The 17,539-nt window shown below is 44.5% G+C and overlaps 1 protein-coding gene across 4 annotated transcripts; it reads right to left on the reverse strand.

Annotated features, from left to right (window-relative positions):
- Window positions 1-6,523: 6,523 nt before the first annotated feature.
- Window positions 6,524-17,140, reverse strand: ttc19 (tetratricopeptide repeat domain 19). Of its 4 annotated transcripts, none has more exons than XM_076077509.1 (11): window positions 16,988-17,140; window positions 16,511-16,644; window positions 16,274-16,362; window positions 14,763-14,873; window positions 14,654-14,692; window positions 14,515-14,571; window positions 14,366-14,427; window positions 12,097-12,191; window positions 7,490-7,653; window positions 7,225-7,387; window positions 6,524-7,040 (listed from the first exon to the last, which is right to left on the reverse strand). In XM_076077509.1, exons 1-11 carry the CDS (start codon window positions 17,080-17,082, stop codon window positions 6,871-6,873), a joined length of 1,179 nt encoding a protein of 392 aa, XP_075933624.1. In that variant the 5' UTR covers window positions 17,083-17,140; the 3' UTR covers window positions 6,524-6,870. The 4 variants fall into 4 exon arrangements, with proteins under 4 accessions (XP_075933624.1, XP_075933622.1, XP_075933623.1 ...); XM_076077507.1 differs by having other exon boundaries at window positions 7,460-7,653; XM_076077508.1 differs by having other exon boundaries at window positions 16,271-16,362.
- Window positions 17,141-17,539: the final 399 nt, after the last annotated feature.

Consider the following 17,539-nt stretch of genomic DNA (forward strand, 5'->3'; position numbering starts at 1 on the left):
GGCCCTGCAGGAGTTTTTAGGCATGGTGAACTTTTACCATCGCTTTATTCCCTGAGCAGCGCAAGTGATGCGGCCCCTGTACGAAGCCCTGAAAGGCAAGGCCATCAAACAGGCTGTTGACTGGACTGAAGAGAGGGAACTTGCGTTTGTTGATGCTAAAATAGCTCTGGCAAATGCAACAATGCTGGCACACCTGTCACCTAAGGCTCCGATTGCCATCACCACGGACGCTTCGGACTACGCGGTGGGCGTGGTGCACGAGCAGTGGGTGAAAGGGGCGTGGCAACCGCTTGCTTTCTTCAGTCGACAGTTGCGGCCTAATGAGCGGAAATACAGCACTTTCGATCGGGAGCTCCTCGGCCTCTTTCTGGCCATTCGGCATTTCCGGTTCCTGCTGGAGGCTCGGCCGTTCACTGCGTTTGTGGATCACAAGCCACTGACGTTTGCCATGAGTAAGAGCGCCGAACCATGGTCTGCACGCCAGCAGCGCCAGCTCTCCTTCATATCAGAGTTTACCACAGATCTACAGCATGTAGCGGGCAAGGAAAACCTGGTCGCAGACTGTCTCTCCAGGGCTGTCACTGGGGCTGTCCAGTTAGGATTGGACTATAACAAGATGGCAGAGGATCAAGTTACAGACCCGGGCGTCCAGGAGTTGAGGACGGCAGTTACGCGACTGCGGTTGGAGGAGATCCCGTTTGGCGAAACTGGCGCTACGCTCCTGTGTGACGTCTCCACAGGCCAGCCACGGCCGGTTGTTCCCGACGAATGGAGACAACAGGTTTTCAATGCTATTCATGGACTGTCACACCCTGGCAAGAGGGCGTCTCAGAAGTTGGTCTCAGCAAAGTTTGTCTGGCACGGGCTGAAAAAGGATATACGGAAGTGGGCCGGGACTTGTGTGGTGTGCCAGCGCTCCAAGGTCACATAAAGACCCCTTTAGCACAGTTCTCGGTTCCAGAAAGGAGGTTCGATCACGTGAATGTGGACTTGGTAGGACCTTTGCCCCCATCCCGTGGTTTCACACATCTCCTCATGATGGTGGACCGAACCACTCGTTGGCCAGAAGCTGTCCCGTTGTCATCAACAACGGCGGATGAGGTGGCTCGGGCGTTTATTCAGGCTTGGGTCGCCAGGTTCGGAGCCCCAGCTGACGTTTCCTCGGACCGAGGCCCACAGTTTACATCAGAGCTGTGGAATGCAGTTACAGGAAGCCTAGGGGTGAAGCTCCATCGCACTACCGCCTACCACCCGCAGGCTAATGGGTTATGCGAGCGGTTCCACCGGTCGATGAAAGCTGCTCTCCGGGCCAGCCTCAAAGACAGCAGTTGGGTGGACAGGCTTCCGTGGGTCATGTTGGGGCTTAGGACAGCTCCCAAAGGCGACCTGCAAGCTTCATCGGCTGAGCTGGTTTATGGACAGCCACTGCGGGTCCCGGGGGAGTTTATCCCCAAAGTCACAGACCCTTGGTCTGCAACCCAGCAGCAGGAAACGCTCCTGGAAAAAGCCAGGCTGTTCAAACCAGTGCCCACGTCGCAGCACGGCCTTCCACAGTCATACGTCCCGTCCAGCCTCAGGTCAGCGGAGTATGTGTTCTTTCGGCAGGACGGCCACCGTGGACCCTTTCAACCCCCCTACGTCGGGCCGTTTCGTGTGCTGGAGACCGGAGACAAAACCTGCAAGGTCGACATGGGCGGCAAGCTGGAATACGTGGCGGTTGACCGCCTTAAACCGGCACATCTGGACCTGGACCAACCGGTACGGTTGGCTGAACCCCCACGGCGGGGGTGGCCTCATGCCCTCCCACCACAACACGACAAGACCCGGAGGGGGCCTTCAACGGTGGTCCTGCCTCCGGTCCCAGAGACACGGAGTCGGGCTGGTCGGTTGATCCGGGCCCCGAGACATTAATGGTTGGGACTAATCTCGGGAGTTGGTGAATTCTGGGGGGACGCATGTAGGGGACGACCGAATTCACGGGGCCTCTTTAAGGAAAGGGGCGTAACCCTGATGACAGGGGGGGTTAAAGGGTGGCAGGAAGTGAATGTGCATGATGTGTGTATGGATGGAAATAAACGGCCACAAGGTGCAGCCAAAGGGAATACTCGCCTCATTGTTTGTATTTATATTTAAACTTCTGAACTTAACTTTTTTATGTCTCATATTCTAGTTTTTCTTGTTCTGCATATTTAATGAGCGCTACTTCTCTGTAAGAGCAACAACTGATCGGAGACCTGCTGCTAATGTCTGTCTGTCTGTCTGTCTGTCTGTGTGCCTGTGTGTCTGTATGTCTGTCTGTGTGTGTGTGTGTGTGTGTGTGTGTGTGTGTGTGTGTGTGTGTGTGTGTGTGTGTGTGTGTGTGTGGTTGGATCCTACCTCAGCGTCCTCACAGCACTGAAAGAGAGGAATTATAATGCAAAGACTGAAACCAACAGGGAGGTAGAGAACAGAGAGAGGGGGAGACAGGAGGGAGAGAGAGGGGTGAGACAGGGGGAGAGAGAGGGGTGAGAGAAGGAAGAAGGAAGTGGGATGAAAGCAGGAGAAGGAGAGGAAACAGAGAGGAAAGCGGACAGAGAGAGAGTGAAGAAAAGGTCTAATTCTCTACAGAAACCTGATCAGCTGAAGGTCACCATGGAAACCTAGCTGTCCGTCAACATTAGTCCCGCCCCTGGCTGTCCAACACGCACACACACACACACACACATACACACAGCTACAGAAAGAGTGTTCGCTTGGTCTGACATTGTGACTGAAACTGCATCATCTCTCACCTGACCTCATCATCTCTCACCTGACCTCATCATCATCACCTGACCTCATCATCAATCACCTGACCTCATCATCACCTGACCTCATCATCATTCACCTGATCTCATCATCACCTGACCTCATCATCAATCACCTGACCTCAACATCACTCACCTGACCTCATCATCACCTGACCTCAACATCACTCACCTGACCTCATCATCAATCACCTGACCTCATCATCATCACCTGACCTCATCATCACTCACCTGTTTAGTTCCAGAGCTTCATTGTGACTGAAATACACTTAGTACTTGTATATATTTAAAGTACTGCAGTAATATCAAGTGAACAGTATTTATTTATTTAAAACACAAGTAGAAAAAAACATTTTGCTTGTTTTTACCTGAAGAACTTCAACAATTTTATAATAAAAGTTAAAATTAGGAAGTGACTCACGTCAGCTGAGGAGATTGGACTCTTCTGATTGGCTCAGAGACCTGAAGCTCCACACTGCCCCCCGCAGCTCGACAGCTGGAACTACAGGAAGAGAGGAGTCTTCAGGTTGGACGTCAAACTGTAAAAGAAGTTTATAATTATAATTATTTTACCTCAAAACTACATCACTGTTCTCATCCTGTAGATCACACGTGTCAAACTCAAGGCCCGCGGGCCGAATCCGGCCCGCCACGTCATTTTATGTGGCCCGCGAATCCACCAGCAAAATAAAAAAATAAGTTGTTTTTTTTAAATGTATTTTGGAAAAAAAATTAGAAGTTAGACTTGAAAATAAAAATATCCCCATGGTCGAAATTATGAGATAGAAAGTTGAAATTATGAGATAGCATGTTGTGAAGTATTATCACCGTGGCTGGACATTGATTACTTGTCCTCCTAACAGTCACTTGGTAACAATATGGTTAATTAGTTATTACCTTTTTTTTTTTAAACAGGTGGACAGGAGAGGGAACAGCCCGTAAAGAGGTTTTCCAACAAGTGATTGAGTTGAAAAAGATTGACAAATAATCCCAAAATGTCCGCGAAGAGAAAAATTGATGCAGAGGGAAGAAGATGTAATTTAAGATGGGAAAGCGAATACATGTTTGTGCTTCAAGGAGAAAAACGGTCTGTCTTCTGTGTTATGATGCGTGTCGGTGATGAAGGATACAATTCACGTCGGCATTTTGACACCAAACACGGAGCTAAATTTAGCCTCCAAGAAAAACATCAAATTGTCCAAGAATTAAAAGGCAGACTGCAATCACAGCAGAATATATTTACAGAAGCTACAGCCCAGTGCTGCTAAAGGTGTGTGAGCAGGTGAGCTCCGACCAGATACAGACTTTTACAAATGTCAGTTTGTGAAGAAACACCATCGCAGACCGAGTTCAGGAACTAGCAGCAATCTAACAACACAGCTAGCTAAGAGACGAGTTACATCATCTATCAGTGTTTGTAAGAGGCTCAAGGCAGACCTGACTCTCAGTGAGGAGCTCTTGGATGTAGCTGCCATGCACGGGACGACGGCAGGGACATTAGTGATGCAGAGAGGTGACAAAAATAGCTTTGAACAAAGTTAATATAATAACTTGTGTTTGATGATATTTGTCTGTTATTTTCTTTAATAGTTTGATCTTTGATAGAGTAATGTGGGTTTCTTAACCCTAAATTAAAATGATTTATGTTATAATAACAGAAATGTGCTTAAATATAATTTTACATTTATATAACTGCATGTACAATATTTTTACACTTGAATAAACAATAATCAAATGCAGAGACAGTTATTTAACAATATGTTAGGAGTAGTTACAGTTATACAGTCTTACAGTTACAACCGGCCCTTTGAGGGAAACCGTGATGCTGATGTGGCCCAGAGTGAAGATGAGTTTGACACCCCTGCTGTAGATCATTTAAAGACCATCAACACCATCAACATGCAGATCAACTTCAACATTCACTTCAGTAGAAACAGTTTATATCTGACCGAGTATCAAAATAATTTAAAGTAAAGTTAAAATTAGACGTTCATCGTGTCAACTAGTTTTCATTCATAACTAACAGTTTAAACACAGTTATCCTGTGTGTGTGTGTGTGTGTGTGTGTGTGTTCATACCTGGTCAGTGTGTTGAGTCGTCGTCATCCAGCAGAGAGACAGAAACAACCTGCAGATACTTTTATACCACATCCCCTGTGTGTGTGTGTGTGTGTGTGTGTGCGTGCGTGCGTGCGTGCGTGCGTGCGTGTGTGTGTGTGTGATTAATGAACCTGTTAGCACAACAACAATTAACCTCTGAATGTGTGAGTGTGTGTTTACATGTGATTAAGTGTGTGTTCATGACATCAGTTAAATCTGAAGAAACAGTTTTTCTCACGTGTGTGTGTGTTTCTTGTACTGGCTACATAGTGAGGACCAAAGGATTTTGGACATGTTGCCCTCTCATTCGGCCTGATTCAGGGTTCACACTTGGTTTTAAGGTTCACACTTGGTTTTAGGGTTCAGGGCCCTGTTTCAGAAAGCAGGTTTAACAAGTTCACTTTGACGCTCGTATGAATAAAACAAAAACCAATCATCAATGGAGCTTAAATTCCATGAGTCACCACAGCAACATGTAAACAAAAGGGAGCCTCCATTTTAATTCAGTGAACGTAGAGACGTTAATGCAGGTTAGATATATGTGAACATTTACCTTAAAGAAAGAGTGAAAACGTTTTATCTGGTTTTATTCTGTATTGTCCATAAATTCATAATTTACCAGACTATGATGAAGTGTGTTAGACTGTAGTCTTCATTTTAAATATATATATATATATATATATATATATATATATATATATATAAAATATATAGATGAATAAACAGGAAACAGAGGGTCTGGGTTAGAGGATCTGGGTTAGAATGGTCTGGGTTATGGGTCTGGGTTAGGGGGTCAGGGTTAGAGGGTCTGGGTTAGGGGGTCAGGGCTGAGGGTCTGGGGGTCAGGGTTAGAGGGTCTGGGTTAGGGGGTTAGGGTTAGAGGGTCTGGGGGTCAGGGTTAGAGGGTCTGGGTTAGAGGGTCTGGGTGTCAGGGTTAGAGGGTCTGGGTTAGGGGGTCAGGGTTAGAGGGTCAGGGTTAGAGGGTCTGGGTTAGAGGGTCAGGGTTAGAGGGTCTGGTAAAGCATTATGTAATCAAGGGTCCTCACAAAGACAGATAAACAGGAATATATGTGTGGTAGATTCCTGTTTGTAGTTTCTGCTGTTTGTTTACTGTCATCACTGTGCTTTTATTCTGACATGTTCAGTAAACACAACAGGAAGTTCACCTGCGTCACCTTCTGTGGGAACCACACACACACACACACTCTCACACACTCTCTCTCTCACACACACACACTCTCACCCACTCTCTCTCTCTCTCTCACTCACACACACGCACACACACACTTCATGTATTTTGTGGTTCACAGTATCTGATGTGTATTATTATTATTTATATCAGTATTATTATTTCCCCGGGCGCCTGTCATTGGCAGCCCACTGCTCCCTATATACAGGGATGGGTCAAATGCAGAGACAAATTTCCCCTTCCGGGATCAATATAGTATAATAAATTTAAAAAAAATTAACCGTTACTTCTTGAGAGTGAAAGAAAACTAATTAAAGAAATGAATCAATAATAGAAGTAAAATAAATGAAGTCCTCACAAGGACAGTAACCTGCAGTGTGTTTCTGTCTGAATCAGGTGAAGACTCGTCGTAGTTATTCGCCCCCTAGTGGACACAAAGGATGCAGCTGTAGACGTCACAATAGAAGATTTATTTCACTTTTACACACAAACAGATGTGCAGGGTTCATCCTCTGAAGAGCATGACTGAGATCAAAGAGGTTAACAACAGAACAGAGGGTCGAAGGGATCACCGGGATCCTGGGAACCAGTCTGGAGGTCTAGTTTGCTGCTGTGGACTGACTGATTAATCATCTTCCCCCTCCTTCTTCTCCTCTTCTTCCTCCCACCCTCCTTCTTCTTCCTCCTCCTCCTCCTCCTCCTCCTCCTCCTCCTCTTCTTCTTCTTCCTCCTCTTCCCCCTCCTCCTCCTCCTCCTCAGGAGAAATCAGTCTGTCCAGCGACACAATGTGAACCAATCACTGCTGTGCAGCCTCCTCGTCCTCCTTCCTGTCCTCCTCCTGGTTCCTCCTTCTCTTCTTCACCTCCTGCAGTCCCTCCTGGATCTGGTCCACAGCCTCCTGGTCTCCGGCCTGCCGAGCCAGACCCAGAGCCTCCTGGTAGAACCGCACTGAGTCCTCCAGCCGACCTGACGGACCACAGACAGAACCTTCAGACCAGATCAGAGCCTTACGTACCTGGTGGGCCTCCATTGTTTGTCCGGCCCACTTTAGATAAAGCCACGCCCCCTTTAGATGAAACCACGCCCACATACATGTGAGTGGTTCCATCTGAAGCAGATCGGACTCAGAGACCTTCGACGTCTCCCTGACCTTTGTGCAGCAGGATGCCGGCCATGTTTCCCAGCAGCACGTGTTGGTCCGGGTGTCCAGCGGAGCGGCTCAGATCCACAGCCCGCTGGACCAGAGCCAGGGCGTCATCATGGCGACCCTGCAAATCCAGGACGGTGGCCAGGTCGCTCATCAGCACCAGAGTCTGACAGGTGAGACAAGAGGATGATGTTCAGGTCTCGACGCTTCACAAGAATGTATCTACCTGTGGTCCTACCTGTGGGTGTGTGTCTCCCTGTGGTCCTACCTGTGGGTGTGTGTCTCCCTGCTCCTGGTGGCAGATGGCCAGTGCGCTTTGGTAGTCCTGTGCCGCCTGTTTCAGGTGCAACGTTGATGCTCTGTATCGAGCCCGCGAGTCGAAACACAGACCGAGCAGAAGACGTGTCTCCTTGCTCAGAGCCTCCTGCTCCTCTGAAGTCAACAACAACAGAGTCACATAACAGCTTGTCTGTCTCTCTACATGTACCTGTCTCCCTGTCTCTCTACCCTGTATGTCTCTCCACCTGTCCCTCTGTCTCTTTACATCATGATTAATCATTTTTAATCAATGATTTTATTGTTAGGCACAAACTAGATATTTTGTTTTTAACTGAAACTTGGTTAAATCAAGATAACAGTGCAGCTGTTCTTATTGGATCAACACCTCACAACTTCAGTTTCATGAGTGAAACAAGAGCACATAAGAAAGGAGGTGGAGTTGCTATTTTATTTAATGATTATCTTCAATGCAAGCAGATGTCCTTTGGTCATTTTAGTTCTTTTGAATATGTGGCTCTGAATTCCACTCAAGCTTTATTCCTAAACATTTACAGACCGCCTAAATACTGTGCAACCTTCTTTGATGAGTTTACTGAACTGCTGTCTATAATCTGTATTGATTTTGACTGTGTTGTTATTGTTGGTGATTTTAATATCCATATTGATAATCCCCAGGACAGAGGGTCTAGAGAACTATGTGGTGTCCTTGATAACTATGATCTGACTCAGCATGTGACAGGACCCACCCACAACAGGGGGCACACTCTGGACCTAATCATCACCAAAGGTGTAAACATTTCCAAGGTCGCTGTGACTGATGTTGCACTCTCTGATCATTTCTGTGTTTTCTTTGAGAGTGCAATCTCCTTGCACACAAATGTCCAAACCGAGGTTATGACGAAGCGTTACATCTCTGAAAACACCAGTGAACTATTTATTCAGAAGTTCTCCTCCACACCAGCCCTCTCTTGCATCTCAGTCAATGAGCTTGTAGATGGCTTCAATTCTAAAGTTTAAAATATTATTGATGCCATTGCACCCACTAAAGTGAAGGTTGCCTCGGGTAAGCAAAGACCTCCTTGGAGAAATGCTACGCTGGTCAAAATAGAGAAACGAGAGTGTCGGAAAGCTGAGCGCAGGTGTTGAAAAACTAATCTCCAGGTTCACTGTGACATCTATAAAGAGAGACTTCGCAATTATAATTTGGAACTTAGAAATGCAAGGCAGTCCTTCTTCTCTGACATCATAACCAAAAACAATAACAATACATGCGCATTATTTGCTACCGTCGACAGGCTAACAAACCCTCCAGTGTCGGTAGCTGCTGAGCTCCAATCCACCTGGGCATGCAATCAATTTGCCTCCTTTTTTACTGACAAAATTCAGAAAATTAGACAAGCAGTCAGTGCCTCCACACCAACCACAGGACATGTATTGTCCCCTTCTCTGAATAACATCCATTCTAATATCATGACACAATTTCATTCAATCGACTGTAGAAGCCTGGAAGACATTATACAACATCTGAAGTCATCCTCCTGCTGCTTGGATATTCTACCAACACACTTCTTCAAGAATATTTCAAACTGCATGACCACTGATCTTTTACACATTGTAAACACGTCCCTTCTCTCAGGTGTCTTCCCACAAGCCCTAAAAACCTGCAGTTATTAAACCGCTCCTAAAGAAGGCTAATTTAGACTCCGCAACAATGAAAAATTATAGGCCAATATCAAACCTCCCATTTCTAAGTAAAATAATTGAAAAAGCGGTTTTCCAACAGCTGAACAAATTCTTGGCCGTAAATAACTGCTTTGATGTTTTCCAGTCAGGCTTTCGACAGCACCACAGCACTGAAACTGCTCTTGTTAAGGTTTTCAACGACATCCACTTAAACAGACAATGGCAGAAGTTCAGTCTTAGTATTACTGGATCTCAGTGCTGCATTCGACACGGTCGACCATGACATACTACTAGAAAGACTAAAGATCTGGGTGGGACTTTCTGGCACAGCACTTAACTGGTTTGAATCCTACTTGAAGGACCGAGAATACTTTGTGTCTGTAGCTAATTACACATCAGAGCTGACTAAAATGACATGTGGTGTTCCCCAAGGTTCAATACTGGGGCCTCTTCTGTTCAACATCTACATGCTTCCACTAGCTCAGATTATGGAAAACAACAAAGTGTGTTATCATAATTATGCAGACGACACACAAATCTACATAACTATGTCACCAGGGGACTATAATCCCATAAAAGGGCTGGGTAACTGCATTGAACAAATCAACAACTGGATGTGCCAGAATGTTCTTCAATTAAACAAAGATAAAACAGAAGTAATTGTTTTTGGTACCAAGGACGAACGATTGAAAATCACCGCTCAACTTCAATCACTGATGTTAAAACCCACAAACCAAGCCAGAAATCTAGGTGTAGTTATGGATTCAGACCTCAACCTGAACAGCCATATCAAGACAATTACAAAATCAGCCTCCTATCACCTGAAGAATATATCAAGGATTAGAGGACTTATGTCTCAACAGGATTTGGAAAAACTTGTCCATGCATTTATCTTCAGCAGACTGGACTACTGTAACGGTGTGTTCACAGGTCTCTGTAAAAAGTCTGTCAGAAAGCTGCAGCTGATTCAGAACACTGCAGCTCGAGTCCTCACTAAGACCAGGAGAGTGGATCACATCACTCCAGTTCTGAGGTCTTTGCACTGGCTTCCTGTCAAACAAAGAATTGACTTTAAAATCCTGCTGTTGGTTTATAAAGCACTGAATGGTTTAGGGCCAAAATACATCTCTGAACTGCTGCTACCTTATGAACCATCCCGACCCCTTAGGTCATCTGGGACCGGTCTACTTTCTGTTCCCAGAGTCAGAACTAAACATGGAGAAGCAGAGTTCAGTTGTTCTGCTCCACATATCTGGAACAAAGTCCCAGAAAGCTGCAGGTCTGCTGAGACCCTCAGCTCCTTTAAATCAAGATTGAAGACTTTTCTGTTTGCTGCCTTTAATTGAACCACATTCAATTAATATATTAATCAATTTCCTGCATTTCTGCATTTTACTACTGTATTTTATTTCTTACACTGTTTTTATTGTTTCAATGAATGTTCTTAATTATTTTAAATCTCCTTTTCTTTTGCCTTATGTTTTGATGCTTTTACTGGTTTTATGTGAAGCACTTTGAATTACCTTGTTGTTGAAATGTGCTATACAAATAAACTTGCCTTGCCATACATCTGTCAATCTGGCTGTCTTTCAGTCTGTCTACATTGATGTTTTTGAAGTTTGACTGAACTTTATTGGCACATTCTTGCAGCTCTGCTCTGACTTGTTTTAGGGTTCTTTAACGAGAAGCAGTCCTTTCATGACTTGTTTTAGGGTTCTTTAACGAGAAGCAGTCCTACATGACTTGTTTCAGGGTTCTTTAACAATAAGCAGTCCTTCATGACTTGTTTCAGGGTTCTTTAACAATAAGCAGTCCTTCATGACTTGTTTCATGGTTCTTTAACAATAAGCAGTCCTTCATGACTTGTTTTAGGGTTCTTTAACAATAAGCAGTCCTACATGACTTGTTTTAGGGTTCTTTAACAATAAGCAGTCCTTCATGACTTGTTTCATGGTTCTTTAACAATAAGCGGTCCTACATGACTTGTTTTAGGGTTCTTTAACAATAAGCAGTCCTACATGACTTGTTGTAGGGTTCTTTAACAATAAGCAGTCCTTCATGACTTGTTTCAGGGTTCTTTAACAATAAGCAGTCCTTCATGACTTGTTTCATGGTTCTTTAACAATAAGCGGTCCTACATGACTTGTTTTAGGGTTCTTTAACAATAAGCAGTCCTACATGACTTGTTGTAGGGTTCTTTAACAATAAGCAGTCCTTCATGACTTGTTTCATGGTTCTTTAACAATAAGCGGTCCTACATGACTTGTTTTAGGGTTCTTTAACAATAAGCAGTCCTACATGACTTGTTTTAGGGTTCTTTAACAATAAGCAGTCCTACATGACTTGTTGTAGGGTTCTTTAACAATAAGCAGTCCTTCATGACTTGTTTTAGGGTTCTTTAACAATAAGCAGTCCTACATGACTTGTTTTAGGGTTCTTTAACAATAAGCAGTCCTTCATGACTTGTTTCATGGTTCTTTAACAATAAGCGGTCCTACATGACTTGTTTTAGGGTTCTTTAACAATAAGCAGTCCTACATGACTTGTTGTAGGGTTCTTTAACAATAAGCAGTCCTTCATGACTTGTTTTAGGGTTCTTTAACAATAAGCAGTCCTACATGACTTGTTTTAGGGTTCTTTAACAATAAGCAGTCCTTCATGACTTGTTTTAGGGTTCTTTAACAATAAGCAGTCCTACATGACTTGTTTTAGGGTTCTTTAACAATAAGCAGTCCTACATGACTTGTTTTAGGGTTCTTTAACAATAAGCAGTCCTTCATGACTTGTTTCAGGGTTCTTTAACAATAAGCAGTCCTACATGACTTGTTTTAGGGTTCTTTAACAATAAGCAGTCCTACATGACTTGTTTCAGGGTTCTTTAACAATAAGCAGTCCTTCATGACTTCTTCTCACCTGTCCGATCCTCTGCAGGGGTTTCTTTATGTTTCTGCAGTTTGGCCTCCAGAGACTCCGTACAGAACCTGAACCCGTGCTCTGCAAGCTGCGCCCTTAAACACACACACACACACACACACACACACGGGGTACTTCTCAAGTACCCTTAACTGCATCCCCGTTTCCCTCACTTGCGTCCTTTCCTTGCGTCTTAGTCCCTCCCACCAGGGATGCATGGAGGAAACCATGCGAGGAGAGAGGAAACGAGGAAATATGTTTTAGGAGACATGAGACGTCCTTTCCTCAGTTGCATCACGTGAAGCGACGTCTGTTTCTGATGACGGTGCTGATGATCACAGCTGATCAGCTGTCAGTCGGCTTTAACAGCTGGAGAGACTTTTGATAAGTTAGTGTCTGTTCACATGATCACTGTACTTAATAACAGTAACTAATAATACTAATAACTAATAAAGACACACAGTAATCACCACTGTAGAGGTGTTTCTCTCTGTAGTGTGTTAACAAACTGTGTCCTGTGTTCTGTTTATAAGCACAGGATCCATTTCTACCGGCGGAATGCAATCGTCTTATTTATGAATTATTTGCGTCTGTACGTTTTGAAATTCAGATTGTGGCGTCATTATTAAATAACCCAGAATATGATTATTGTTAAACTTAAATGATAAAACTCATCAAACCCGACAATCAGGAATGAACAGCCTCACGTGACTGAATGAAATGATGATAAAAAAATATATATATATTTATATATATACGCGTTAACGTTATTATCGCGTTAACGCATTCATTAATTAACGCCGACAATTATTTTACCACGCATTAACGCATTTTTTAAATTTATTATAATTTATTTTTTTTTTTTATTGAAAGACAAGAGACGATACATATACATAACAACAAGAGGATGACAAGAACAGTGGGATAAAAGCCAGCAAACATCCTATAGTCAGGTGTGTATGTATGTGTGTGTGTGTGTGTGAACGTGTGTGTGTGTGTGTGTCCTTGAGCCTTTTGAGATGGGAAAAAAAATAATAATAATAATTAAAAAACAACAACAACAAAAAACAGGTAAGTATTTCTAATTCATTATTATTGTAACAGACTGTCTCATGTTTATCGTTTTGTATTGGAGATATGATGTCCCTTCAGGGTTGCCGTAGAGAAAAGGCGACTTCCGCTTCTGGTCTAGGGGGGGTAGAAATAAAGGGAGAAGCTGCACCAGCTGTTGCTCTCCCTGGAGACTACTGGACATCGCTGCGGTAAAGTCAGCAGACACTCAGATCTCCGTGGTCAACTCAGCAGACACTGACATGTTAGTGCACCTATATGCTGAAATTCACCGTAAACGCATTTAAACGGCACAGATCGGGAGCGAGCGAAGGACTTTGAAAGTTAGCGGAAAGATTAACGTGAGACAACATCCGGTTTCTTCAGACGAACATCCGGTTTTCAGAATAAGATGCCAACAAAGTATGAATTATATTCACATTAAGTATAAAACATGCTACCTGCATCTCGTGAACCAAATGTTATTGACATTTTGTTCATATAGCAGTACTTTTAAAATAAAAGTGCGCAATACACTACTTTTTAATTCATTATTGAACTTTGCCATAACAATGAGCTTAATCGTGATTAAACATGTTAATCGTTGCCCAGCACTAATATATATATATATATATATATCTATATATATAAAGGGTTTAGTCTCTCCAGCTCTCTCTGACTTTAATTGTATTCATAATAAAGTTATTGAGGGAAACATCAGATCATGAAAACACAAATCTTTCTAATAAATGTAGAAAGTTGTTTGTGGTCCTTTTGTTGTTCAGTCTACAATGAACATTTATTTAAACCAGATGTTGAATCAGAATCCTAATCAAATATAAAGCTTGAGTTTATTCTGTGATCTGTCTTCACTGTTTACATGTTGAACAAAATCTCATCAGTCCGATCGGCTGCAGCGTCCAATCACATGACTGATGACCAATGAGGGGGCGTGTCGGCCGTTAAAAGACTTCCTGGAAGTCTGTTCTCGTGGTTCCTCGCTCATGGCTCCTCCGAGGTCCCTCCTCCCTCCTTGATCCTCGATCCTCAGAGCTACATTAGAGCTTTGGGACGGCCGTCAATATGGCGGCGCAGAAACAACTTCCGGTTCAAGCGAGGAGCGAGGAAACGACAATTAAGAGACTTGAGAAGTACCCACAGTCACCTCTCTGACAAGAAGTGAGGTCAGAGGTCAGGCACTTGAACGGTTCAAACTTACTTGTTCTGTTCGGCGTAGATGGTGGCGAGTTTCAGAGACATCTCGATGACAGCGTTATCGTCCTGGAAAGAGACAGGAAGTGAGTGAAGACATAAACACACACACACACACACACACACACACTCTCTCTCTCTTACACACACACACACCTCTGGAGTTCCTCCTGACAGCATGAAGCTCATCGCTGCTTTGAAGAGTTTTTCTGCCTGAGAGGACGAAGAGGACAACCAGCTGTCTTGCTGCCGTTGCCATAGTGACAAAGGTGAGTCATACGGGGGCGGTACTCACGTGGTCCAGCTGACCCTGAACGTAGGCCAGGTTCGCCATCTGAGGATGAGGGTGAGGGTTAGAGAGCTGTAGAGCTGAGGACAGCTGAGAGCTGAGAGAGGCTGTTTACCAGACTGTAGGCGTAGATGACGGCCTGATGGTTGTGGGTCTGATGAGCCACGACTACGGCCTGGTGGAGCAGCCCAGAGGCTGCCTGGAGCTGTCCTCTGGAGACACTGAGCTGGAGGAGAGAGGACCGTCAGTACTACAGTACTAGTACTACTAGTGCTAATACTACTGAGCTGGAAGAGAGAGGACCGTTAGTACTACAGTACTAGTACTACTACTACTGAGCTGGAGGAGAGAGGACCGTTAGTACTACAGTACTAGTACTACTAGTGCTACTACTACTGAGCTGGAGGAGAGAGGACCGTTAGTACTACAGTACTAGTACTACTAGTGCTACTACTACTGAGCTGGAGGAGAGAGGTCCGTTAGTACTACAGTACTAGTACTACTACTACTGAGCTGGAGGAGAGAGGACCGTCAGTACTACAGTACTAGTACTACTAGCACTACTACTACTGAGCTGGAGGAGAGAGGACCGTTAGTACTACAGTACTAGTACTACTAGCACTACTACTACTGAGCTGGAGGAGAGAGGACCGTTAGTACTACAGTACTAGTACTACTAGCGCTACTACTACTGAGCTGGAGGAGCGAGGACAGTCAGTACTACAGTACTAGTACTACTAGTGCTACTACTACTGAGCTGGAGGAGAGAGGACCGTCAGTACTACAGTACTACTAGTGCTACTACTACTGAGCTGGAGGAGAGAGGACCGTCAGTACTACAGTACTAGTACTACTAGTGCTACTACTACTGAGCTGGAGGAGAGAGGACCGTTAGTACTACAGTACTAGTACTACTAGTACTACTACTACTGAGCTGGAGGAGAGGACCGTTAGTACTACAGTACTAGTACTACTAGTACTACTACTACTGAGCTGAAGGAGAGAGGACCGTTAGTACTACAGTACTAGTACTACTAGTACTACTACTACTGAGCTGGAGGAGAGGACCGTTAGTACTACAGTACTAGTACTACTAGTACTACTACTACTGAGCTGGAGGAGAGGACCGTTAGTACTACAGTACTAGTACTACTAGTACTACTACTACTGAGCTGGAGGAGAGAGGACCGTTAGTACTACAGTACTAGTACTACTAGTGCTACTACTACTGAGCTGGAGGAGAGAGGACCGTTAGTACTACAGTACTAGTACTACTAGTACTACTACTACTGAGCTGGAGGAGAGAGGACCGTTAGTACTACAGTACTAGTACTACTAGTGCTACTACTACTACTGAGCTGGAGGAGAGAGGACCGTCAGTACTACAGTACTAGTACTACTAGCGCTACTACTACTGAGCTGGAGGAGAGAGGACCGTCAGTACTACAGTACTAGTACTACTAGCACTACTACTACTGAGCTGGAGGAGAGAGGACCGTTAGTACTACAGTACTAGTACTTCTACTACTGAGCTGGAGGAGATAGGACCGTTAGTACTATACTACAGTACTAGTACTACTACTACTGAGCTGGAGGAGAGAGGACTGTTAGGACTACTACTACTACCTTGGCCTTCTTCAGCAGCAGGATCATCTCATCCTCTTTCCTCTGAGCTTCATCTCGTTGGTCTTCATCAGTACTGAAGAAGGAGAAAGCTACACACACACACACACACACACACACACACACACACACCCACACACACACACATATATACACACACACTAATGGGCAGTAGCTTTAAATCTACAGGTTTGTGACTGTAGTTTAACGGGTAAAGAGATGATGTGTGACTGTACGTACCAACGGCCACCCACAGCACTCCTCCTCCTCCTCCTCCTCCTCCCTTCAGGAAGTGTCTCCCGATGGACTCATGTTGGCTCACGTTTACCCAGCATGCCGAGCATTTGTCCCTCACAGCCTGTGATGTCACAGCGCTGATAGAAGTTACAGAAGAAGAGACAACAGAAAGACACTTAGGGTTCATCCACGTTTCCTTCACTAGCAAGGAAACCAAGAAAGGAGATGACAAATAAGAGACTTGGGATGTCTCTCTACATGTACCTGTCTCTCTCTACGTACCTGTCTCTCTCTACGTGTACGTGTCTCTCTCTACATGTACCTGTCTCTCTCTACGTGTACCCGTCTCTCTCTACGTGTACCCGTCTCTCTCGTCATGTACCTGTCTCTCGTCATGTACCTGTTTCTCGTCATGTACCTGTCTCTCTCTACATGTACCTGTCTCTCTCTACGTGTACCTGTCTCTCGTCACACACTCACCTTCCCGGTGAGCCCCGTAGAGTCACGTGACGTCCTGAACACCTGAACCTGCTCAGAGTCTGACTGAGGACGTGTCGAACACTGCAGACCGCCATCTTTACTGTTTACGTAACGAGCAGAAGTCACTAAACGCCTTCAGAATAAAAGCAACGGAAGCAAAAAAGTGTGAATTTTCATTCCACGTTTTGGAACATTTGATGGATTTAAATCCCAAAACACGGTGAAGAAATATAATTCATTCATTTAAATTGTTGGTAAATGTTTTTCTCTCAATTTTAAACGTGTTTCTATTTTTCTCATAACATTAGATAAAGCATTTTATTTTGTTCCGTTCACTAAACCTCCAGGGTACATCCCAAGTCTCCGTCATCAGAAACAGACGTCGCTTCACGTGACGCAACTGAGGAAAGGTCGTCTCATGTCTCTTAAAACATATCTCCTCGTTTCCTCTCTCCTCGCATGGTTTCCTCCATTCATCCCTGGTGGGAGGGACTAGGACGCAAGGAGAGGACGCGAGTGAGGGAAACGGGGATGCAGTTAAGAGACTTGAGA

The sequence above is a fragment of the Anarhichas minor genome, unplaced genomic scaffold, assembly GCF_050575085.1.
Source record: "Anarhichas minor isolate MPS153535 unplaced genomic scaffold, ASM5057508v1 ptg000059l, whole genome shotgun sequence".
Classification (NCBI taxonomy): Eukaryota; Metazoa; Chordata; class Actinopteri; order Perciformes; family Anarhichadidae; genus Anarhichas; species Anarhichas minor.

Bases quoted from the DNA above. Each gene is read 5' to 3' on its own strand.
- ttc19 (XM_076077506.1), bottom strand. From the start codon at position 17,082: ATGGCGGTCTGCAGTGTTCGACACGTCCTCAGTCAGACTCTGAGCAGG. The intron at 14,874-16,270 runs GTAGTAGTAGTC...TCTCTCCTCCAG, and splicing joins TGCTGAAGAAGGCCAAGGTA to CTCAGTGTCTCCAGAGGACA. The intron at 7,041-7,224 runs GTCAGGGAGACG...GTGGTCCGTCAG, and splicing joins CGGCATCCTGCTGCACAAAG to GTCGGCTGGAGGACTCAGTG.